Source organism: Scyliorhinus canicula, chromosome 2 (genome assembly GCF_902713615.1).
Source record: "Scyliorhinus canicula chromosome 2, sScyCan1.1, whole genome shotgun sequence".
Lineage (NCBI taxonomy): Eukaryota > Metazoa > Chordata > Chondrichthyes > Carcharhiniformes > Scyliorhinidae > Scyliorhinus > Scyliorhinus canicula.
The window spans coordinates 59,569,224-59,592,668 of NC_052147.1; the positions used below are offsets into that span (position 1 = coordinate 59,569,224).

General features: G+C 42.4%; 1 protein-coding gene across 3 annotated transcripts in view; it reads left to right on the plus strand.

Annotated features, from left to right (window-relative positions):
* The window catches only part of LOC119954287 (F-box only protein 34-like), a 57,678-nt gene extending 34,233 nt beyond the window's left edge, over positions 1-23,445 (plus strand). For all 3 annotated transcript variants that reach the window (XM_038779384.1, XM_038779393.1, XM_038779403.1), the window contains exons 3-4: positions 1,467-1,558; positions 18,151-23,445. In XM_038779384.1, the coding sequence (XP_038635312.1) occupies positions 18,161-20,371 (2,211 nt within the window). In that variant the 5' untranslated portion in view covers positions 1,467-1,558; positions 18,151-18,160 and the 3' untranslated portion in view covers positions 20,372-23,445. The remainder of the gene's footprint in view (positions 1-1,466; positions 1,559-18,150) is intronic.

Here is a 23,445-nt window from a genome sequence, read left to right on the forward strand (position 1 = left end):
ATGAGATGCTGTGTCCCCTGTACATTATTGATCAGACATTTTCCACTCTTCCTATCCATTTTGCTTCTGTCATTTGTCGTGTTTCCTTTTAAAACTTATGTTTTTTAAACATTTCTTGTATATTAACTGCAATGAAAGGAACAAAAAAATTGCTGCAATCCCCATAGAGACCAATAATGTTTAAAAAGAGATTTAAACTTCTAGTTAACAGCTGAAAAGGATGACACAGCAAGAATTCACACTTTTTACTGTGACAGATTACCAAAAAAAACAATTTACAAAACTTTGTTTTGCAGTAACTTATACTTTGAACTACAGGAAGGAATGTTATTTTATACTCATCAGATATAGCACTCTCCACAGAATTACAGCCCTTAAAGCAAACAATTCAGTCACTTCCAGTTTCCAATGAGCACATATTTTCCTGTTTCACTTGGTATTAACTTTGAATGGCTATCTTCAGGTGCTTCTCTCCGTTTCTGGAGAGTTTCCCAAATCCACTACCAGCCATAAAGCCCGTTGCGACTTTTCCTGGGATGAATCTCCCAGCTTCCTTAGATGGCTACAGGAGCCGTGTCTTGGACTAGCGACTGTTTCCCTCCCACATCTGGCTTTGCTAGCTCACAGAGAACAACAGCCTCTTCTCTGCTGACCACATCAACTGCTGTGTCTTTTCCTCCTACTCAAAAGCTTGGAGCTGGCAAATCTATTTACTGTTCGCATAGCTGCCCTTGACCTTTATTCTCAGGTCTGAGAATTTGCAATAGTCCCATGAACCCCTTCATTTTAGTTTAAAGACCCAGTCTAAGACATAACTTTGTAATTGTAACAAAATGATGATCTCAGTTTATTCCTACCTACTTACCAATCAATTTAGTTTGAACAGTTTGTTACCATAATTAAATAGACGTGAGAATATTAAATGCTCATCAGTCTGTTTAAAAGGAAAATTAATTAGGAATCCAATTTTTCTCCTGTAAAGTCACTTTGGATGTTTTGTTATGTGAAAGGTGTTTTACAAGTGTAAGTTTTTGTATGGTCCCTAACCCACAGAATTCAAAAATTCGTATCTCCTTTAATGCTTTTTTCCCCCCTTCCCCTCCATCTTTGACCTTTTCCATGATCTCTTACAAGGAAAGCAGCATTTCTTTTGTGTAGTATTTTGTGTGGTATGGTGTGGCAGGGGTTGGGGGAGGGGAAGTGGGAAAGGTTGAAGACATCACTTGGTCTGCTAAAATTAGTAAACCTTGAATTGCAACTTAAAATCAATAGATTGACAGAGTTCAGAGAGTTTATTGGCATCTTTTTTGATACTTGTGCAGACCTTTAGTTTGGTAGTAATCTAATGAAAATTAGTATTAGCACATATTGTAACAATATACATTTCCTTCTAAATCTTTTGTCCAAGCTTTTTAGCCAAATTACCATTTTTTTTTTGTTTACTGATTTTCATCTTTTTCCACCAGGTAAACTCTCTTTCCCCTTTGCAAGTTGGATTTAATATATGTATAACTCAAAAGAGATACGAAGGTGTGATGTAAAAATACTATATTTCAAGGTATGTAGCAGAAATAAACGTCCAAGGAAAACTTGGTCATTCTATACTTTGACTAACCTGATCCTAATGTTGTTTACTATTCATCCCAGTTTGGTATTATTTGCAAACTTGGACAGTTTTAGTTATTTTACCACTTTGTTTTAAATATGTCATCAGTCTTGATCTCTGAGGCACGTGACCGGTTACGTTATAAGAGTTATAGTGAAGCTAACGGCACTGGCTGTTATTATGGAGTAAATTCGACAGGAACATCTGTCTATCCACAGTTAAATGCAGAGATCAAACAGTTGCATCACAGTTTGTGCTCCTCCTCCGCAAACTTTGTGTCACTAGTTCTTCACAGAGAGATTCGGCATTCAAACACGTTGCTGAGGTATTGCTCTCAAATGCACCAGAAAATGTTTGGGGATGTCCATTGAATTACAAGAGAATTTTTAATGGTGTGATATGTCTTAATGACTGCCAAACACCCTGGGACTGAAAATATAGTGTTATCGAGGTCGACAGCACAGAAATGGCTCTTCAGTCCATCATGTCTGAGTTAGTCAAGAACATGCACCTAGATATTCTAATCCCATTTTCCAGCACTTGGCCTTGTATGTCTTGGCATCTCAAGTGCACGTCTAAATACCTCTCAAACGTTATGAGGGTCTCTGCCTCCACCACCCTTTTAGGCGTTGAGTTCCAGACTCTCACCACCCTCTGGGTGAAAATGTTTCCCCCCTCAACCCCTCTAACCTCCTGCACCTTAGCTTAAATCTATGCCGCCTGGTCATTGATCCCTCCACTAAGGGGAAAAGTTCCCTTCGCTAAGGGGAAAAGTTTTGTCCTGTCAAATCTAACTAAGCCCCTTTTAATTTTATGCATCTTAACAATTTTATACATCTTAATTGTGTCCCCCTCAGTTTCCTCAGCTCCCATGAAAACAACTCCAGTTTATCCAATTTCTCGTCATAGCTATAAAACTACAGCCCAGGCAACATCCTAGTAAATCCCTCCTGTAACGTGGATTCCAGAACTGGACACAATACTCTAGCTGTGACCTAAAAAATGTTTTATATAAAATATCTTCCCTGCTGTTAAAGTCTATGCCTCGGCTAATAAAGGTAAATATAAATAGGTGGTACAGTAGCACAGTGGTTAGCACTGTTGCTTCACAGCGCCAGGGTCCCAGGTTCAATTCCCAGGCTTGGGTCACTGTTTGTGTGGAGTCTGCACATTCTCTCCATGTCTGCATGGTTTCCTCCTGAAGCTCCGGTTTATTGCTCTCATCTACACACCTGGTCACCTCTTCTAAAATTCAGTCAAGTTGGTCAGACATGACCTCCTCCTCTTAATGAAACAATGCTGACTGTTCTTGATTAATCCCTACCTCTCCAAATACTGATTAATTTGGTGTCTCACAATTGCTTCCAATTGTTCCCCCACCAATGAGGTTAGACTGCCTGCCCTGTAGTTTCCTGGTTTGCCCCTTCATGCCTTCTTGAATAATGGCACCATATTGGCTATCTTCCAGTCCTCCAACACTTCTCCTGTGGCCGGAGAGGAATTGAAAATTATTGCCACCGCATCTGCTATTTCCTCCCTTGTCTCAATCAACAGCTTGGGAAACATATCATCCGGCCCAGGAGATTTGTCTACTTGTAAGCATGACAAGCCACTCAGAACCTCCCCTCTGCCTATGTTAATTTATTTAATTTTATCACAATCCTTCTCCCTGATTTCTACACCCATGCTGGCCCTTTCACTAGTGAACGACGACGCAAAATATTCATTTAGAACCCTACCAACATCCTCCGGCTCCACACATCAATTACCACTGTGGTCCTTAATGGTCCCTACTCTTTTCCTAGTTATCCTTTTACCCTTAATGCACTTACAATGTGGGATTTTCCTTTATTTTACCTGCCAGTTACCTTCATGCGCCCTCTTTTCTCTCCTAATTTCCTTTTTAAGTTCCTTTTTGCACTACTACACACCTCTAGGGCTTCTGCTGTTTTCAGCCCTCGATATCTGCCTTAAGCCTCCTTTTCCGATGCTGCATATCCCTCTATATCCAGGGGCTGCTGTATTTGTTGGTCCCACCCTATTTCTTGATTGGAACATGTTGGCCCTGTACACTCCCTATTTCCTCTTTGAATGCATTCACTGTTCTGTCACCGATTTACCCAAGTGTCTATTCCCAGTCCACTCTGGCCAAATCAAATCTGATCTTACTGATATCGGCCTCCCCCAGTTTAGAACTTTGATTTCAGGCCCATCCTTATCCTTTTCCAAACAATCTTGAATCTAAATGAGTTATGATCACTGTCTGCAATATGCTCCCCAGCTGATACATCAGCCACTTGCCCAGCTTCGTCCCTATAATTAAGTCCAGGAACTTTTGTAGGATCTTCTATATACTGACTTGGAAGCTTCTCCTGGATGCATCTTAAGAATTCCACTCCTTCTAAACTTTTCACACGATGACTACTCCAGTTAATGTTGGGGAACTTGAAACCACCCACTATCACTAGCCTATTATTTTTACATTTCTCTGAATTTTGCCTGCATATCGCTGGCTTTTAAAGCAGGCCAGCAGCATGGTTCGATTCCCGTACCAGCCTCCCCGGACAGGCGCCGGAATGTGGCGACTAGGGGCTTTTCACAGTAACTTCATTGAAGCCTACTCGTGACAATAAGCGATTTTCATTTTTCATATCTGCTCTTCTATTTCTCTCTGACTGTTAGGGAGCCTATAGTTCACGCCCAGCAACGTGATTGCACCTTTTGGTTTTAAGTTCTATCCATACGGCTTCAGTTGAAGAGCCTTCTAAGATGCTGTCTCTCCTTACTACTGTAATTGATTCCCTGATCAAAATTGCGACACCCCCTCTTTTACCCCCTTCCCTGTCTCATCTGAAGATCCTATATCCTGGAATATTGAACTGCCAATCCTGCCCCCTCTTAACCATATCTCAGTGACAGCAATGACATCATACCTCCATGTTTTAATTTGTTGCCTCAATTCATCAGCCTTGTTTGTCCTTGACATTAAAATATATAACGTCCAATCTCGCCAAACTCCCATGTGACTTAACTGGTCCAGGAATGTTATGCCTTCCTGACTCGCTTGATATCTCTTCTAATTTTGACTGTGCCTCTATCCCTGCTGAACCTTCTCTCAGGAACCCAGCCCCCTACCAAGTTGGTTTAAGCGCTCCCCAACAGCATTAGCAAACCCCTCTCTAAGGACACTGGTCCCATTTTGATTCATGTGCAAACTATCCGACTTGTAAAGGCCCCACCGCTCCCAAAAAGGGTCCCAATGTCCCAAAAATCTAAAGCCCTCCCTCCTGCACCATCTCTCCAGCCACGCATTCTGGACTAACCTATTTCTATACTCCCTAGCACTGGAAGCAATCCAGACATAGTTTCTGGGTCCTGCTTTTTAATCTACTTCCGAGATCCTTAAATTCTGCTTGCAGGACCTCATCCTTTTTTAGGCTGTATCGGTGGTACCAATGTGTACCATGATATCTGTCTGTATACCCTCCCCTTCAGTATACCCTGCAGCCGTTTGGTGCGATCCCTGACCTTGGCACCAGGGAGGCAACATACCATCCTGGAGTCTCATTTGTGGCCACACAAATGCCTGTCTGCGTTCCCCTTACAATTGAATCCCCTAACACTATAGCCCTGATATTCTTCCTCTCCTTTTGTGCAGCAGACCCACCCATGGTGTCATGACGTTGGCTGCCACTCCTCTCCCATACACGGTCATCTCTCGTAAGAGTATCCAAACCGGTATATCTGTTAGAAAGGGGGATGGCCACAAGGGTCTTGTGCACTACCTGCCTTCCTCTACTCTGCCTGGTGGTCACCCATGTCCTATTTGTCTGTTCAATCTTCACCTGTGGCGTGACCACCTCACCGAACACGCGATCATACTCCGTATTCAGTCTTTGTAGCTTCACCCTCTCCCTGTTTCACCTAACTTCCTGTTTTACTTCCCACTCCAAAGCACTCTTGTTTACCCAAACTGCACTTACCTATGCAGGATTGAGGTGTCCTCCCTTTTATAGGCCTCAAAAACGATGCTTTGGGAACTGGATTAAACCAGTTGCACAGTTAACCAGTTACAGCTAAGAGTGACTCAGCTCTCTCCTGTTTCAAGAGTGCAACTAAACCACACCCAATCAAAAGAACAACTTAAAAAAAAATTTACTTTATCAGAGTTACAAAGCCAGAGCTCAGAGTGTGGACAGGGGCAAACTCCTAATCCAGCTCCTTGCCTGCTCCAACAACCAATTCAAATTTAATCTAATTCATGGTCCCCACAAGAGAGACATACCAGATCCAGGCATAGGGGCAGCACGGTAGCATGGTGGTTAGCACTGTCTGTGCGGAGTCTGCACGTCCTCCCCGTGTGTGCGTGGGTTTCCTCCGGGTGCTCCGGTTTCCTCCCACAGTCCAAAGATGCGCGGGTTAGGTGGATTGGCCATGCTAAATTGCCCGTAGTGTCCTAAAAAGTAAGGTTAAGGGGGGGGGTTGTTAGGTTACGGGTATAGGGTGGATACTTGGGTTTGAGTAGGGTGATCATTGCTCGGCACAACATCGAGGGCCGAAGGGCCTGTTCTGTGCTGTACTGTTCTATGTTCTATTACACCTGACCTCAAGCTTGATCTTAGCCAAAAGGCCGAGATGCCACTTTTAATTACTAGACTAAATAACTAATTTAGCTTGAAATTAGTCCTGAAATTAAATTTGATTATGTGTACCCCTTACAATTTACCCTTCAGCTCCTTGTTTTTCACCCAAAAGCACACCCGTTTAGCAGTGCGGTGGCTCATTCTTCAGATTTTAATTATTGTTCAAGGTTTTATTAAAATTATTTTATTCAAATCTTTATTTTTATGTTGCTCTCTCTTAATTTCAATCCCAGCTTTCTTTCCCCCTCAATTTTGTAATTTTACATTGAATCAATTATTCTGAATGTAATTTTGGTTTAGATTCTGCTTGTCTGGGTAAGTATTTTCCTGTTTGATTTGTTGAAGAGATACGTTGGTTGCTTTGTTCACTCAGAACTCCGATCTCTACAAAGGTTACCACGCTATATCTGATTCCCGATGGCCATAAATATCTGTGGAAAAGTCTGTGGGCAGCTCTGGACGTAATGAATAGTGGGCGCCTTTTGTTGTTGACCACAAAATCTGGGAAAATGTGTTCTGTAATCCCAGAAATCCTCATCCCATCCATTTTGACTGTCCTGATCAGTTTTCTTTAAATGCTCCCTTATCTTCATTTAATTCCTGTTTTTGGTCCACTTCAGGTATCACATCTGAAGGAAGCATTTTTTTTTCTTTCATTCATTGCAGTACAATACCTTTTATTTCTTTCTCTATGGTATGTCTTTCCCAGTTATTGACTTTACTATTGCTTTCTATCTTGATTTAACAAACGTGTGTTCATTAAATGGTTCTATTTCTGTACTTCTCCCTTCTAAAGTAGTTTTTTGATCATCTGCTCATAGCTTGCTTGTTCATGTCACTGAAGGTCAAAAAGGGGAAGGAATAGAATACGAGAGTGAACTAGCCAGCAACATAGAAACAGATTGTAAGACCTTTCACAAGTGTATATAAAAAGGAAGACGGTACCTAAAGTAAACATTTGTCCCTTAGAAGCAGAGACAGGAGAAATTATCATCGGGAATGAGGAAATTACACAGACATTGTTTTTGAGTCTTGTCATCAGAGTAGAAGATACAAATTACATTCAGAAAGTGGGTCACCTATAATAAGTGATGGAATTACGGTAACTAACATCAGCAGAAATCAGAAAGTACTGTAGAAACCCGAGGCACTAAAATCCAACAAATCTCCACCCGATGGTCTACATCTAGGGTTCTACGGATTCTAAAAGAGATAGCTGCAGAGACAGCAGATGAACGGGGTACAAATTTCCAAAATTCCCAAGGTTCCGGAATGGTCCCAGCGGATTACAAATTGGTAATAATGCCGCTGTTCAAGAAAGTAGAAAGAGATAAAATGGGAGACCACAGACCAGTTAGCCTGACATTGGTTGTTGGAAAAGTGCTGGAATCTATTATTAAGGAAATCGAATGGGAACAATGCACTTAGAAAAGCATAGTATAATTAGAACGAGTCAGCACAGTTTTACGGAAGGGAAATCCTGTTTGAAAAATTTATTCCGAATTTTCTAATGTAGAGAATGTAGGGTAGATAAAGCGGAACCGGTCGATATAGCATATCTGGATTTCCAAACCGTATTCTATTAAATGTTGAGAGGCTGAATAAAGTAAGTTCATAAATTATAAAGGGGCTTGAAATATTCTAAGTGGAGGACCCACCATCCATGGTTAACTGAAGAAGTTAACGAAAGCATCAAACTTGAGGGAAAAGCATATAACTGCAAATGTGAGTGGTAGGTCAGATTTCTGGTCAGAATATAAAGTATGGCAGATAATGACTAAAAGGTTAATCAGGTGAAATAAATCAGAGAAAGTTAGTTGGAAATGTAAAAACAGATAGCAAGAGTTTCTACAGGTATCTTAAAAGGAAAGGAGTATGAAAAGCGAGTGTTGATCTCGAGACAATACCAATGGGGAGTTAATAGTAGATAATAAGGAAATAGTGGATGAAATGAAAAAATGTTTTCTTCTGTCTTCGTTATAGAAGGCACAAAAGACATTCCAGCAATAGCTGCAAATCAAGGGAAGGGAGATGGGAACTTGTTGAAATTACAATCACTAGCGAGCAAACCGATGGAGCTGCCAGCTGACAAATCTCTGTGTCCTGATTGACTTCTTCATAAGGTCTTAAGAGATGGCTAATGAGGTAGTAGATGCGTTGGTGATAATTTTCCAACTTCTCTAGATTGTGGACAGGTCCCATCAGACTGGATAATAGCAAATATAACCCTTCTATTTAAGAAGGGAGGGAGGCAGAAAACCGGAAACTATAGTACAGTTAGCCTGACGTCTTTCATGGGGAAGGTCATTAAGGAGGTTATAGCTGGGCACTTAGAAAAGCTCAGAAATTGGGAAGAGTCAGCATCGTTTTGTGAAGGGGAAACCATGTTAAATCATTTATTAGAGCTTTATTAAATTTTTTTCAAAGGTTTGTTCAACTTTGAAACTCTCTGCCTCCCTTGTTTTTAACACCGTGGACATGATATCCACAAACCCCTGCCAGAATCCCCTAAGTTTTGGACATGCCCAGAACATGTGGACATGGTTCGCTGGTCCTCCCGCACATTTTGCACACCTGTCTTCCACCCCAAAGAATTTGCTCATTCGGGCCACTGTCATGTGAGCCTGGTGAACTACCTTACTGAATTTATTTTCAAGGCAGAGATGAATGGATTCTTGTTGGGTCAATAATCAATTATTATCAGGGGTAGATGCGAATGTGGAATTCGAAACACAGACCAATCTGCCATAATCTTAAAACGCAGATCTGGCTTGAGGGAACAAATGGCCTACATCTGCTCCTGTTTTGTATGTTTGTATGAAATGCTCGCTATTAAGATGTTTACCCTGGCTGGGGACAAGGGGGCATAGTTTCAGGATAAGGGACCAATCATTTAGGACTGAGATGATGAGAAATGTGTTGTGAATCTTTTGGATTTTCCACCTCGGAGGGTTGTGGATGCTCCGTCATTGAATATATTTAAAACTGAGATAGACAGGTGACCCATGCCGGCTGACATTCATGACCCACCATTTTCTCTTACTTTTTAAAAACAAAATATTATATTGAAGTTTTTTTTGGTATAATAACAACACAATGAACAATGTACAAGAAACTATAAACATAGTGCAAAAGCCATCTCCCTCCCTTACAGGTCCCACCTTTATTAACCCCTACTCTAAGCTAAACTAACCCCCCTCTTCTGCTGACGATTAATTTTCCACAAAGAAGTCGATGAACGGTTGCCACCTCTGGGTTAACCCTAACAGTGACCCTCTCAGGGTGAACTTGATTTTCTCCAGTCAGAGAAAGCTAGCCATGTCCGATAGCCAGGTCTCCAGGTTCGGAGGCTTTGAGTCCCTCCAAGCTAATAGTATCCGTCTCCAGGCTACCAGAGAAGCAAAGGCCATGACGTCTGCCTCTTTCTCCTGGATTCCCGAGTCTTCCGACACCCCGAAAATCACCACCTCTGGACTCAGCGCCACCCTTGTTTTTAACACCGTGGACATGATATCCACAAACCCCTGCCAGAATCCCCTAAGTTTTGGACATGCCCAGAACATGTGGACATGGTTCGCTGGTCCTCCCGCACATTTTGCACACCTGTCTTCCACCCCAAAGAATTTGCTCATTCGGGCCACTGTCATGTGAGCCTGGTGAACTACCTTAAATTGTATCAGGCTGAGCCTGGCACATGTTGCAGATGCGTTGACTGCACAACGCGTCCGTCCATAGACCATTCTCTATCTCTCCTCCCAGCTCCTCCTCCCACTTTCACTTCAGCTCCTCGGTCTGCGTCTCCTCTGACCCCATAAGTTCCTTGTAAATGTCCGAGATGTTCCCTTCTCCGACCCACCCTCTGGAAACTACCCTATCCTGAATCTCCCTTAGCGGTAGGAGCGGGAAGGTTGACACCCGTTTATGTAGGAAGTCCCGCACCTGCTGATAGCTGAATTTGTTTCCGCTCGGCAACCCGAACATCTCCTCCAGCACCCTCATACTCTGAAAGCTCCCCTCTATAAACATATCCCCCATCCTCTCAATTCCTGCTCTCCGCCATATCCGAAAACCCCCATCCATACTTCCCGTGACAAACCGGTGATTATTACAGATTGGGGACCAGACCAATGCACCCTCTGCTCCCACATGTCTCCTCCATTGCCCCCAGACTCTCTGGGCTGCCACCACCATGGGGCTGGTGGACTACCGTGCTGGCGGGAATGGAAGAGGCGCAGTTACCAACTCTCCCAAACTGGTGCCTTTGCATGAAGCCACCTCCATACTCTCCCATGTCGACCCCTCCCCCACCACCCACTTCCTGATCATGGCTATATTTGCCGCCCAGTAATAGTTACTAAAATTTGGCAGTGCCAGCACGCCATCTCCCCAACTCTGCTCAAGCATTACCTTCCTTAACCGTGGGGTCTTGCCTGCCCAAACAAAGCCAGAGATCGCTTTGTTGACCCGTTTAAAAAAAGAACTACAGAATAAAGATGGGGGAGACATTGAACCACGAACAGGAATCTCGGGAGGACTGTCATCTTCACCGTCTGCACCCTCCCAGCTAATGACAACGGGAGCGCGTCGTATCTCCGAAAATCGTCCTTCATTTGGTCTACTAGCCAGGCCAGATTTAATTTTTGCAGACAGTCCCATTCCCGCACCACTTCAATGCCGAGGTACCTAAAGCTTCCCGACTAATCTAAACGGCAGCTCCCCCAATCGCCTCTCCTGTACCCTCATCTAGACCGCAAACATCTAACTTTTCCCCATACTTAGCTTATACCCCAAAAACCGGCAACATTCCCCTAGAATCCTCAGGATTTCTTCCATCCCCTCTAATGGGTCCGATACATACAGAAGCAGATTGTCTGCTAGAGCGAGACTCTGTACTCCACACCCACCTTGGGCCAGCCCCTTGAGGCTCTCCGAGCAATTGCCAATGGCTCTATAGTTGGCGCGAACAACACTGGGGAGAGGGGGCATCCAGGTCTCGTCCCCCGGTGCAATCTAAAATAGTCTGATGTTGTCCTATTTGTCCGTACACTTGCCACAGGCACCTGATGCAGCAACCTGACCCAGTCAATAAAGCCCTGCCCAAACCTGAACCGTCTCAGTACCTTCCACAGATAATCCCATTCTACCTGATCAAATGCATCCATTGTGATCACTACCTCCACCTCCCTACCTTCCAGGGGCATCACAATCACATTTAACAATCTTCTTACATTGGCCACCAACTGCCGACCCTTAACAATCTCCCCAATAACATCCGGAACACAATCCTCAATCCTGGAGGACAAGGTCTTGACCCGCAGTTTGGCGTCCACATTCAACAAGGATATCGGCCTGTAGGACCCCCACAGCTCCGGGTTCTTGTCCCGCTTCAGAATCAGCAAAATCGTGGCCTGTGAAATCATCGGGGACAGCATCCCTCTTTCCCTTGCCTCATTGAACATCCTCATGAACACCGGCCCCAATATCCCAGAGAACGTTTTATAAAGCTCCACTGGGTACCCGTCCGGCCCCGGGGCTTAACCCGCCTGCATGGCCTTCAGACCCTCCACTATCTCTTCCAACCCGATCGGGGCCCCCAGCCCTTCTACCAGCTCCCCATCCACCTTTGGGAAATTCAGGCCCCCAAGAAGTGCTTCATCCCCTCCGGCACCATAGGGGTCTCCGACCTATACAGTTTACTGTAGAAATGCCTAAACGCCTTATTCACCCCTGCTGAGTCTCCAACCAGGTTCCCATCTCCGTCATTTACTTTCTCTATCTTCCTGGCTGCCTCTCTCTATCTAAGCTGCTGTGCAAGCATTCTGCTGGCCTTCTCTCCTACTCCTAGATCGCCCCCCCTCGCCTTTCTCGGCTGCTCCACCGCCCTCCCTGTGGTTAACAAGCCGAATTCCGCCTGTAGCCTCTGCCATTCCCTTGAACGCCCTGCCTCTGGGGTCTCTGCATACCTCCTATCGATCTGTAGTATCTTCTTAACCAGTCGGTCCGTCTCTGCCCTGTCCACCTTCTCTCTATGGGCCCGTATCGAGATCAGCTCCCCTCTGACCACAGCCTTCAGTGCTTCCCAGACCATCGCTGCTGAAATTTCCCCCATGTCGTTGACCTTTAGGTAGTTCTGAATATATTTCCTCAGCCGCTCGCACACCCCATCATCAGCCAAAAGTCCCACATCTAAACTCCAGTGCGGGCACTGGTTACTGTCTTTACTAACCTGCAGGTCAACCCAGTGCAGAGCATGGTCTGAGATTGTGATCGCCGAGTATCCCGTGTCCACCACCCCTGCCACTAAGGCCCAGCTCAAAATGAAGAAATCGATCCGGGAGTACACTTTACGCATGTGTGAGTAGAAGGAGAACTCCTTCACCCTCGGCTGCCCAAATCGCCACGGATCCACCCTCCCCATCTGCTTCATGAACCCTTTTAGTTCCTTTGCCATTGTTGGCACCCTGCCTGTTTTTGAGCTTGACCGGTCCAAGCTGAGGTCAATAACTGTGGTGAAGTCCCCTCCCATGACCAACCTTGGGGTGCGAGTCCAGGTCCAGTATCTTCCCCAGCATCCTCTTTATAATCTCCACATCATCCCAATTTGGCACATACACATTTACTAACACCACCTCCACCCTCTCCAGTTTCCCACTGACCATAATGTACCGACTTCCCACATCCAAAACCATTCTACCCGCCTCAAAACACCACCCGCTTTTTGATCAGGATCGCAACGCCTCTAGTCTTTGAATCCAGTCTCGAGTGAAAGACCTGACTGACCCAGCCTTTCCTCAATCTAATCTGGTAAGTAACTCTAAGGTGCGTCTCCTGCAACATTACCACTTCCGCCTTCAGTCCCCTAAGATACGCGAACACACGTGCCCTCTTGACCGGCCCAATTAACCTTCGAACATTCCAGGTGATCAGCCTAGTTGGCGGGGGCTCATTGCCGCCTCCCTTCGCCGATCAGCCATCCCCCTTTTTTGTGCCTCCACTGGCCTGCATCCAGGTGGCCTGCGCCGCCAACCTCCTCTCTGTCTTCCCCCCCCGTCCCCCGCTAATGCAAACATACTTCAACATCAAACAATCCACACACAATCGCCTGATAGAAAAACACCAAAATCTAAACAAGCACACCTCCATCCCTCAACAGTGCAAATGAAAACCTCAACACACTCAGCTCTGCCACTGGTCCCAAATCAATATAGAAGGCATTACAAACAGCCTCCACAAAACGAAAAACGATAAACTTTTTTTTAAAGAACAGAGAAAAAGGAAAAAAAAACATGAACGCAGCAAAGTTCAAAAGTTCTCAGTCCAGCACCAGTCCTTTCCTTTTCATGAAGTCCAGTGTGTCCTTGGGCGACTCGAAATAAAAGTGCTCTTCCTCGTACGTGACCCAGAGATGGTCCAGATACAACAGTCCGAATTTCACCATTTTCTCAAAAAGGATCGACCTAATCTGGTTAAAGCCTGCTCTTCTTAGGTAGATTGGCCATGCTAAATTGCCCATAGTGTCCTAAAAGTAAGGTTAAGAGGGGGTTGTTGGGTTACGGGTATAGGGTGGATACGTGGGTTTGAGTAGGGTGATCATTGCTCGGCACAACATTGAGGGCCGAAGGGCCTGTTCTGTGCTGTACTGTTCTATGTTCTCCTGGCCACCTACGCACTCTGGTCTTGTTAGACCCGCCGGATACTGTTGTCCCACTTACAGCTCCGTGTCTGTCCACTGTAGAATGCGCTCCTTATCCAAGTACCTGTGGAATCTCACTACCATTGCCCGCGTTTGGGGGGGGGGGGGGGGGGGGGGGGTCGTCCTCCTGTTCGCGGCTTCCTCGCGAGTGCTCTGTGAGCCCTGTCCACCTCCCAAGGGTCGGGAGAATGCCCCATCCCCCAGCGGCTTCTCAAACATATCTGCGATGTATGTCCCAGCATCCGCTCCTTCGGACCCCTCCGGGAACCCAACGATTCTCATGTTCTGGCGGCGGGACCTATTATCTAGGTCCTCCACCTTCTCCAGGAGCTTCTTCTGCTAGTCTCTCAGCATCCCCACCTCCAACTCCACTGCAGTTTGATGTTCCTCCTGCTCAGCCAGAGCCTTCTCTGCGTTTTGGATTGCCCGATCTTGGGTGTCCAATCTATCCTCCAGCCACTCAATCGACTCTTTAATCGGGCCCAAGCAGTCCCGTTTCTGCTTAGCAAAGCCTTCCTGAATAACTTGCACCAGCTGCTCCATTGACTGCTGGGTCGACAAACCAGAGGTCCGGTACGCCGCCATACTGTCTCCTGCTGCAGCTTCAGCCCAAGCCTTCTCTGTCTTTCTGTTTCTGCCTTTACGAGCATTTCTGATAGACAGGTTTTTGATCTGTCAGGGATATGGGGAGCAGGCCAGAAAGTGAAATTGAACCATAATCTTATTGAATGACAAAGCCAGCTCAACTGACTGTATGGTCTTCTCCTGCTCCTATTTATGTTAACTTTTGGAAAATAGTTTTGTAACCTTGTCACCAAAAGAAAATGCTGGAAAGTCTCAACAGGCCTGGCAGCACCTGTAGGGAGAGTAAAGAACTAACGTTTCGAGTCCAGGTGACCCTTTGTAAACTTGTAACCGCTTTGTTGTCTAATGCAAGATGGATGTTAAATTTCACCATTTTCTATTTTCAACATGCGCTGTCACTGTAACCAACCTGCTCCGGTATTGCCTGTTATTACAAAGCAAGATGTTCAGTATCACTGCCTGTATTGTGGGTTACTTACTAATTTGGATCATGTGAACATTTCACCTTCACATCCGGAAACACATTTTTCAATTATACCTGTTCCGGTCCTGATTATTCCTGATAAATTGAAGTCTTGGAGGACAAATATGTTCGATTTCTCTCATTTACATCCCGAATGAGTGTCCTATTTTGGTGCATTTTTATTGATCCAGTGGCCTGTTTCATTCCAATCATTGACTTATTTATCTTAATGTCATTTAATTTGGCCCACAAGGCTTCCATCTCATTTGTAGGTAATTCCAATCAGTCCAAGTGCTTTATCAATACTAAATATAAAGAGCCATCCTTCCTAGATTATTCTTTCTATCCTTCCAATGCATTCCATATATCTATAAAGTTAGCGCTAACTCTGCCATCATTTAGATAAATCTTTTTTATGCCCTTAATGTCAGTAGCTCTTCCATTAGCATTAACCTTGATATCACACATTTTATTTTGGGGATTTGTGATTTGCATCCGGAAAGCTGTGGGCTTAATTATCTCTAATCTTGAGATTTCCACATCCTTTTGTGACATTATCCCTTTTTGTATCGTAAAAATATACAACAATCTACTGTTCATTGTCACTAAGTATACACTTTTATTGCCCTTCACTGTTTTTTTAGCCTCTACTGTGGTTTCTGTATTCTTCTCAATATACCCTATACTGGTCTTTCTTGCTTCAATCTTTACTAATCTATCCCCAATAAAACCTTTAAATGTCCTTCCCATACAAGTTTAAATAATCCCAACTGCTCCATTTAACCCTCTTTAGTAAGGGGTTTGGCATAATTTTGATTGAAGTGAAATCCATCTCTCCCGTTTACCAGAGATATTCCCAAGACAGAAATCTCCTTCCATACACTATCCTTCAAGCGACATAGTTCACGTGCCTTAACTATTTTTCTGCGTTCATGCAGCAGCTGGAACTGGATACAATCCGAGATTAATTGTCTTGGAAATCTTGAACCTCAGTCTAGTCCAGCTCTTGAAAATGGCTTTGTTGTTTCCAGTGTGAACCCTATGGCCTATAGGTATGTCTCATACTCCTGCATCTGGGAGATAACGTAACACGAGACTCCCAGTTACAATTACAGAAAATGCTCTCTCTTAATTATTGAGAACATCGTGAGAACTATCTCACTACTGGTGACCATGAAACCATCCTGGATTGTCATAAAATCCATCTGGCTCATTAATATCCGTTAGGAAAGGAAATCTGCTGCTCTTGTGTAGTCTGGCAATATGCTTGATAGTTAACTGCCCTCTGAAATGGCCCAGCAAGTCACACAGTTCAACAGCATTTAGGGGTGGGCTACAAATGCCAATGATGGTCACATCACGTGATTTAGACAATATCCTCCTTCCTACAGCTTTGACAAAGGGTCATCTGGACTCGAAACGTTAGCTCTTTTCTCTCCCTACAGATGCTGCCAGACTTGCTGAGATTTTCCAACATTTTCTCTTTCGCAAGTTCAATTCTTCCTGTTGACTCTCTGGAATGGTGTTTTTATATGCTTGTTGGAATTTAATACATAATTTCCCCAGTGCCAGTCAGCATTGTTGTGCAATCACTGACATTTAGCTGCTTGTGTTTGGTCTAGCATCCAGGAACCGGTTAGATTAGCCATGATCTTATACATTTCTACAGTGGTAACTACCAGCTAGTAAATGTAAAACCTGGGTAATGCATTTTTTAAGAAATGTACTTATTTTAGATTTGTCACTGAACTCCCTTAAGAACTAAAAAACTGCTTTGCCAAGTCTCACGAGCTGCCAATACACCAAATATGGTGCCTTATGTCTGCTGAGAGCTGGTCCACGTGGGGATGAAGAAAGATATTTTTCGGTCTCCTTCCAGGATCATACGAGAATTTGAGGTTGGCGGTGTGCTGTTCAAATTGAGAGAGGAATGTTTCCGGGGGGGGGGGAAATATGGAGAAGTTCACGTGAAAGGTGCTATGATGTATTATCTTGCTGTTTGACCTACTATCACAGTAGAATGCTGTCCTCTTGGGGGACAGTTGGCTCCAGACTTGGGGAAAGATGCGGCATGCCATTGTTTACTCAACCAGATGCTAGCTAATGAACTCGGTATGCTTTGAAGGGTTGAGGTGGGTCTGTTGCAGAAATAGCACATTGATTTTCTTCTTGAGTGAAGACAAGATTTTCTTTCTGATTGTGCAAGCTGTTGACATTTCGCGGATAAGTGTGATTTTAAACAATAAAGAAGTTGGCTTGCTGTTTAAAAATAAAGGGTTGCCCATTTAAGACCGAGATCAGGGAAAAGTTCTCTGTGGGTTGAAAGTCCTTGGCATTCTCTTCCCCCAAAGGTGGTTGAGGCAGTCTTTTAATATCTTTAAGGCCGAAATAGATAGGTTCTGGATAGGCAAGTGGGTGAAAGGTTAACGAGGGTAGGCAGGAATATTCTGAGTTCTCCCTCTGTGTACCCAGATAGTTGCTGGAGTGTGGCGACTAGGAGATTTTCACAGTAACTTAATTGCAATGTTAAAGTAAGCCTACTTGTGACACCAATAAAGATGATGATTATTATTATTATATGGAGTCACGGTTAGATTAGCCATGATCTTATTGAATGGCGAAGCAGGATCGAGTGGCCTACTCCTGCATTCCGTTCATACGTACATCGGGTTGTAGTTATGCTCGGTGGTGTTGAATGTTAAGGGTGATGACCACTGAGTAAAGTATGCAGAGGTTAGTTGTAGAGAACCGTAGAAGTGTACAGCACAGAAGGAGGCACCAAGGGATATTTTCCCTGTAAGTTGTGCAGCCACTGAAAAATTCTCAAGCAGGTAATTACAAGTCAGCCACTTTTACCACACATGTGCAGCTCTGCAAAAATATTTAAAGAAGTCACACACTTCAATAAATTACCTATTCACTACAAAATAAAATTCTGGGGTATGTTGCCCACGGGCTCTGATTTCCCAAACTTTTCACAAATTAGCATAATATGTTAAAATGGTATATACCTTCCATCACATCAAGACTAGCTTAAATACCTTTTGGTAAGTACTGAACATAGTATGCAAAATTCAGCATAATATCTCTTTGTTTCTATAAATAGAAATGAGACTTTTTTTTTAACCTATACTGTGACCTTTTCCATCTTTGTTTGCAGGTTGATCATTATGCACCTTAAGCCATACCCAAAGCTTCAAAAGAAAGATGCATCTCTTGAATCAAGACAAGAGGCACTTGGGGAGCTTTGCTCCAGCCAGCATACAACTGTAAGAGTTGAAAGATGCCAATCCACTTATAATAATCAGTCATGCTGTAAATCCATTACAGTTAGTACAGTGGCATCACACATCAGCTTGTGGTGTCCAAGACCTTTTGGTTTCATTTCTCAAAATAAAATGTGCAATATGAGGAATCCAGCTGATAATCATGCCTTTAAAGGAAGAAAGAAACATGTGTCTGAAAATATTCTGCCTCCTTCAATTCATCAGGAAGAAGGGGAGGCACCACTGGATATCTGGGCAGTCATAAAACCTGGTAACACAAAGGAGAAAATAGCCTTCTTTGCAGCACATCAGTGCAATAACAGGACTGGTTCCATGAAAATAAAAAGCAGCTGGGATACTGAGGTCATAACGGCTAAACGCAGAAGGAAATCTGCTGATCTAGAGAAAGTAAAAATTCAACCAATGAGAATAAAAGATAATGTGAAGGATGTTGACAGAAGATGTTTACATGCTGACCCCCCAACAACCAGTAATAGTGAGGAAAATTCATCTGTAAATAATGAGAAACAAAATGGTGATGGACTGTGTCACAGTAGCTCCCTGTCTGTGGCAGAAATGGTGGCTTTTCTAGAACAAAGGGCAAATTCTCTGCTCCCAGACTGTAGCAAAACATTTACAAATGCCAGTGCTAACATAGCAGGTATTGTGCATTCAAAGGGAGGGCCTCCATCACCAGAAGCCATTTCTGCTATCGGACCCGAGTTTTGTTTCAGCCACAAAAAGTCCACTGAAAATAATAAACTGCAGGGTGAGTATGTCCGAGTTATAGAAGTTATAGCAAAGCTTGAATCAGAGTGCTTGAAGAATCAGCATGATAGAAATGGAGAGAGTTTGTCCAGGAATAATAGTTTTCGTAGAGGGGTGGGGAGGGTTTTGCTGACTAGTCCGCACCAATCAGAGCAAAGCACCAAGAGTGCTGCGGGCATTACATCATCCATGGGGGTATCCAAACCAGCTGATAATATTGGGGACAACAAACAATACAGCCATATAAGCACAAGCTGTACTAAACCATGCACTGAATCACAGGAGGATGCTACACATGTTCCATCTCAAGCTATTAACCTTTCAGGTGTTTTGGATCTCTCTAACAAGGAGTCTTCATTAACCTGCAAAGAAACAACATCATTGCCAAACAGTACCAGAGAAGTTTTCAGCAGTGATGTTGGGATGCTGGTGGAGTCCTGTATTACCCCATCCCTATGTTGGGAAACGGACAATAAGTTTGTATCAAACTTTACTTTACCAGGGAATGGTAAGCATGAGTATGCAAATGACTTTACTTTTGCTGAAGAGCTGGTGTCTTGTATGGTGGATGGGAATCTGGTTAGTAGAGTGAATGGAGCAACAGAATGTACATCTAATCGGGAAGATTCTAATCCTTGTGAGGAACCACTTCCTGGAGAATTATTTTTCACACTTGAACAGTCCCATATGGAAAACTTGGATTCAAATGAAAATACTACTGAGGAACTCCAGGATGTTGCACAATGCAAGGATGACATTGCGACTGTTAAAAGCAAAACATTTGAAAGAAGTTGCTTAGAAGCAAATCAGGGCAATTCTCTTTTATCTTTCAAAACTACATGTCCTTCATTAACTGAGCTCTTTCCTCTAAGAAGACAAGTATCTCATGAATTCCTAGAAACCCGTTTCAAAATCCAACAGCTTCTTGAGCCTCGACAGTACATGGCTTTTTTGCCGCACCACATTATGGTGAAGATGTTCATGTTCCTCCCTACCAAAACTCTGGCAGCTCTGAAATGCACGTGCCATTATTTCAAGTTCATTATAGAAAACTATGACATTAGAGCAACAGATTCACGCTGGGTTTGTGACCCACGATACAAAGATGATCCATGCAAGCAGTGCAAAAAGCATTACTCAAAAGGGGATGTGTCACAATGTCGATGGCACACAAAACCCTATTACAAAATTTTACCCTATGGACGGTCATACTGGATGTGCTGTTGGCAGGCAGAAAAAGATTCACCGGGCTGTAAAATTGGGCTTCATGATAATAACTGGGTGCAGTCTTGTAATAACATCCAACAAATGTATGAAAAAGCAAAGAAGAATGGAGAAGGAATGTAACTTAAGTTTAGAAACAAATGGTGGATTTGGTTTCACCTGACTAGAGATTTAAGAAAAGTCCTGTTGGATGGTCTGCTTCCTGTAGAAATTGGAATATTTTGTCAGTCCTGCACTGTTTACATTGTACAGTATGATCATATTGGCTTATATGAATCTGCATGTACAGAACTGCAGCAGCAGTTAACTGCGCAAAAAGTGCAGTTATTTGCTCTATCATGTGTTTGATCAATGATAGTATTGTACTGTTAATGTAGCTGGCACAGCAACAAACCACTACAATGCAGCTATGTCAATGTTGCAGTTGGTCTGTTTTAAATTTTGGTCTTTCTTTAAATAGTTTGTATATTCTACCTAAAATTACATTTAAGTGAAAATGCAAAACATTGGCGTGGGAATGAACTCAAAACACATCTTAACAAAATTGGTCATCTAAGACATAGTTAGAATTATGATAGTCAAGTGTTGCTATATAATATTGGGGCAAATACATGGCAAATGTTATATTGACATTGCAAAATTACAGGTTATGCAAAATGTAAAATGGCTTGAATTTTTTTGTCAGTAATATTGTTTGGATCTTCAATTTTAATTTCCATATCAGTGCTTTCAATTGATGAGTTGCAGTGAATTTGGAAGCCTTTTTTTCTGGTCTTATAAGGAAATTAAGTGGAAATCTGTTTTCTTCGCTCTGTTTTTGCAAATCTCATTCAAATGTATAGCTGTTCACCAAGTGCTTTCAACAAGTAAAAATACTTTGCACAGTGCAAAATATGATTTTTTTCCTACTTGATTTAGAGTCGTCATTTGTACATCATTTTGGTTTCTGAAAGCACTTCTGTACATATTTTGTTATTTAGTCAATAAATGAACACATCTCTTTTAAACTAAGTTATGCTTAGAACTGTTGATGCTGCAAGTGGAGTTGTGTAAACTCTTGTATAAAGTAGTCATTTTAGTGAGGTAGGTGTTTTAATAAGATTAACCAGTCATTGTGTTGAAATAATATGTAACAACTTTATCTCAAAAACTAAATTCATTATGCCATGGTGCACACTTGTTCTAATCCAACTGATATAAGTTTATCATATTTAAAATCTTGTTTATTGATGAGCAATAAAATTTTTTAAACAAAGCTTTCCACAAATAAAAAAGCCATAAATTTCATCTTGGCATTATAAAGTAGCTTGGGAAAATATAAACCTCGTCCTCAAAGAATATTAAGAACAGGTCATGTTTAAATCTAAGCAATGTATTAAATTGCTACGATTTAATAATAACTACTTCAGCTGCAACACCAGAGTAATATCTCAATACCTCTGGTTTTACATTTTGAGTTCCAGTTGAAAGCTCTATTCCAGCCAGCTTGACTTTAAAACAATTCATTTTCAATTTTCCACCTCCTCCTTCTTCTCAAAAAACAAAAATGGAAGTAGCAATATAAAACCATCCTCTCATCTCTTCGGCACGGTGTATATCAGGGGTGGACGTTTTTACATGTGTCGGTGAGTGTGTGAATGTGTGTACATGTATATTTTTTTTAAATCTGGCTTCCTAGGTTTCCCTTTGAAAGAAATAATGAACAAAATCCATCTCAATTCATGTCCCTATGTGAATAGTTTATTTTCTCAGCTCTGGAAATAATTTTATTTTTAATATTGTACTTTTCTCTTAACTATACAATGGAAAATGTTCAACGTTGCAAAACAGTGGTTAACTTGAGACCAGGACAGGGAACGCTGTAAACATTCCGCAGGTTAGGCAGCATTTGTGCAGAGTGAAAGGTCATCAACCTGAAAATTTAACTCTTCCTTTCTCCCATGGATGCTGCCTGGCTTGTTGAGTGTTCACAGCACTTTTTGTTCTTTTTTTGTCAGATCAGATTTCCAGAATCTGTAGTATGTTGTTTAAAGCTAAAATATTGTGCCTAGTTACTCCATAACAAGAATGCTGCCTCTTTTCCAAAGTCATTGCCTGTAACATTCCCAAAACTATGTTGCAAGAGTACTGATGGTGGGTTTTTTTCTAAATAAATCTTCTAAAGCACTTTTACTGCCTTTGCCAGCTTGGGATAAAAGATTTGATTGCATATTTATGCATGTGTTCCCATTTGCAGTCAGAGCTAAAATTTCATTTTTGCATTGGTGCTGTCCTGTAAACATGTGCATTACTTTCAATTTTATAAATGTAGCAAAGTGTCCCCATCAAATGCAATAAGTCTGACACACCAGCATGTTTTTTAAAATTTAGTTTTTGAGTACCAACGCACTTAACATTTTCAGATGGTGCCTAAAAATGTTTGCCTGTTTGCTATTGACTCCTCAATTCTGCATAATCTGTAAACCTTCACTTCAAATGTATTTTGCCCCAACCAATCTTTTTTGCTGCTTGCTCCAAAACTTTCACTTGCGTGTTCGACGTTGCAAGCATCTCTCTTTACATTTCAGCAGTCAAGGTACACAATTGTACAGCTGCTGTTTCGGTGTGTCACGTACATTAACTTGCAATTTTCTATAAGCTTTAAACAAGTTGTAACACGAATAAAATGGGACATTAATAAAAAAAATGTACTGGTTGTAAATGTTTGGTACCTAATGTAGAAATTCATTTATATCCCCATTTCTGGATTAGAACTTTTAAAGTAACCTTTCTTTACTGTAAACGTTAATCAATATTATGTTGGAAGCTGTATCAGACTCCAAATATTCCAGTTGTTAATAAAGCCAAATTTTGGGTTGATTACAATTTAATCAACTTTTCACCATAGTAATGACTTGATTTTGGTTTTTGGCGATATTTTTTGTACCAGTAGTATAGAAGCCTCATTGTTCAGAATTAGCTCATGCGTAATAATGACGAGCCACCTGTCGCATGTTTTATCACCCTTCTATCTGTTGTGTGTGTGTGTGTATCTGTTATATAAGTTACATTGTTTATGTTGCCTTTTTGTTTTTTAAGGTGAAATTGTTCTCTGAATTATATGTGAAGTACTTGATGACGGCTGAGTGGCTCACAATGTTGAGTTGGTGGATAACTGCACCACTTAATGTGGTATTAAATCATATGGACCAGTAAAA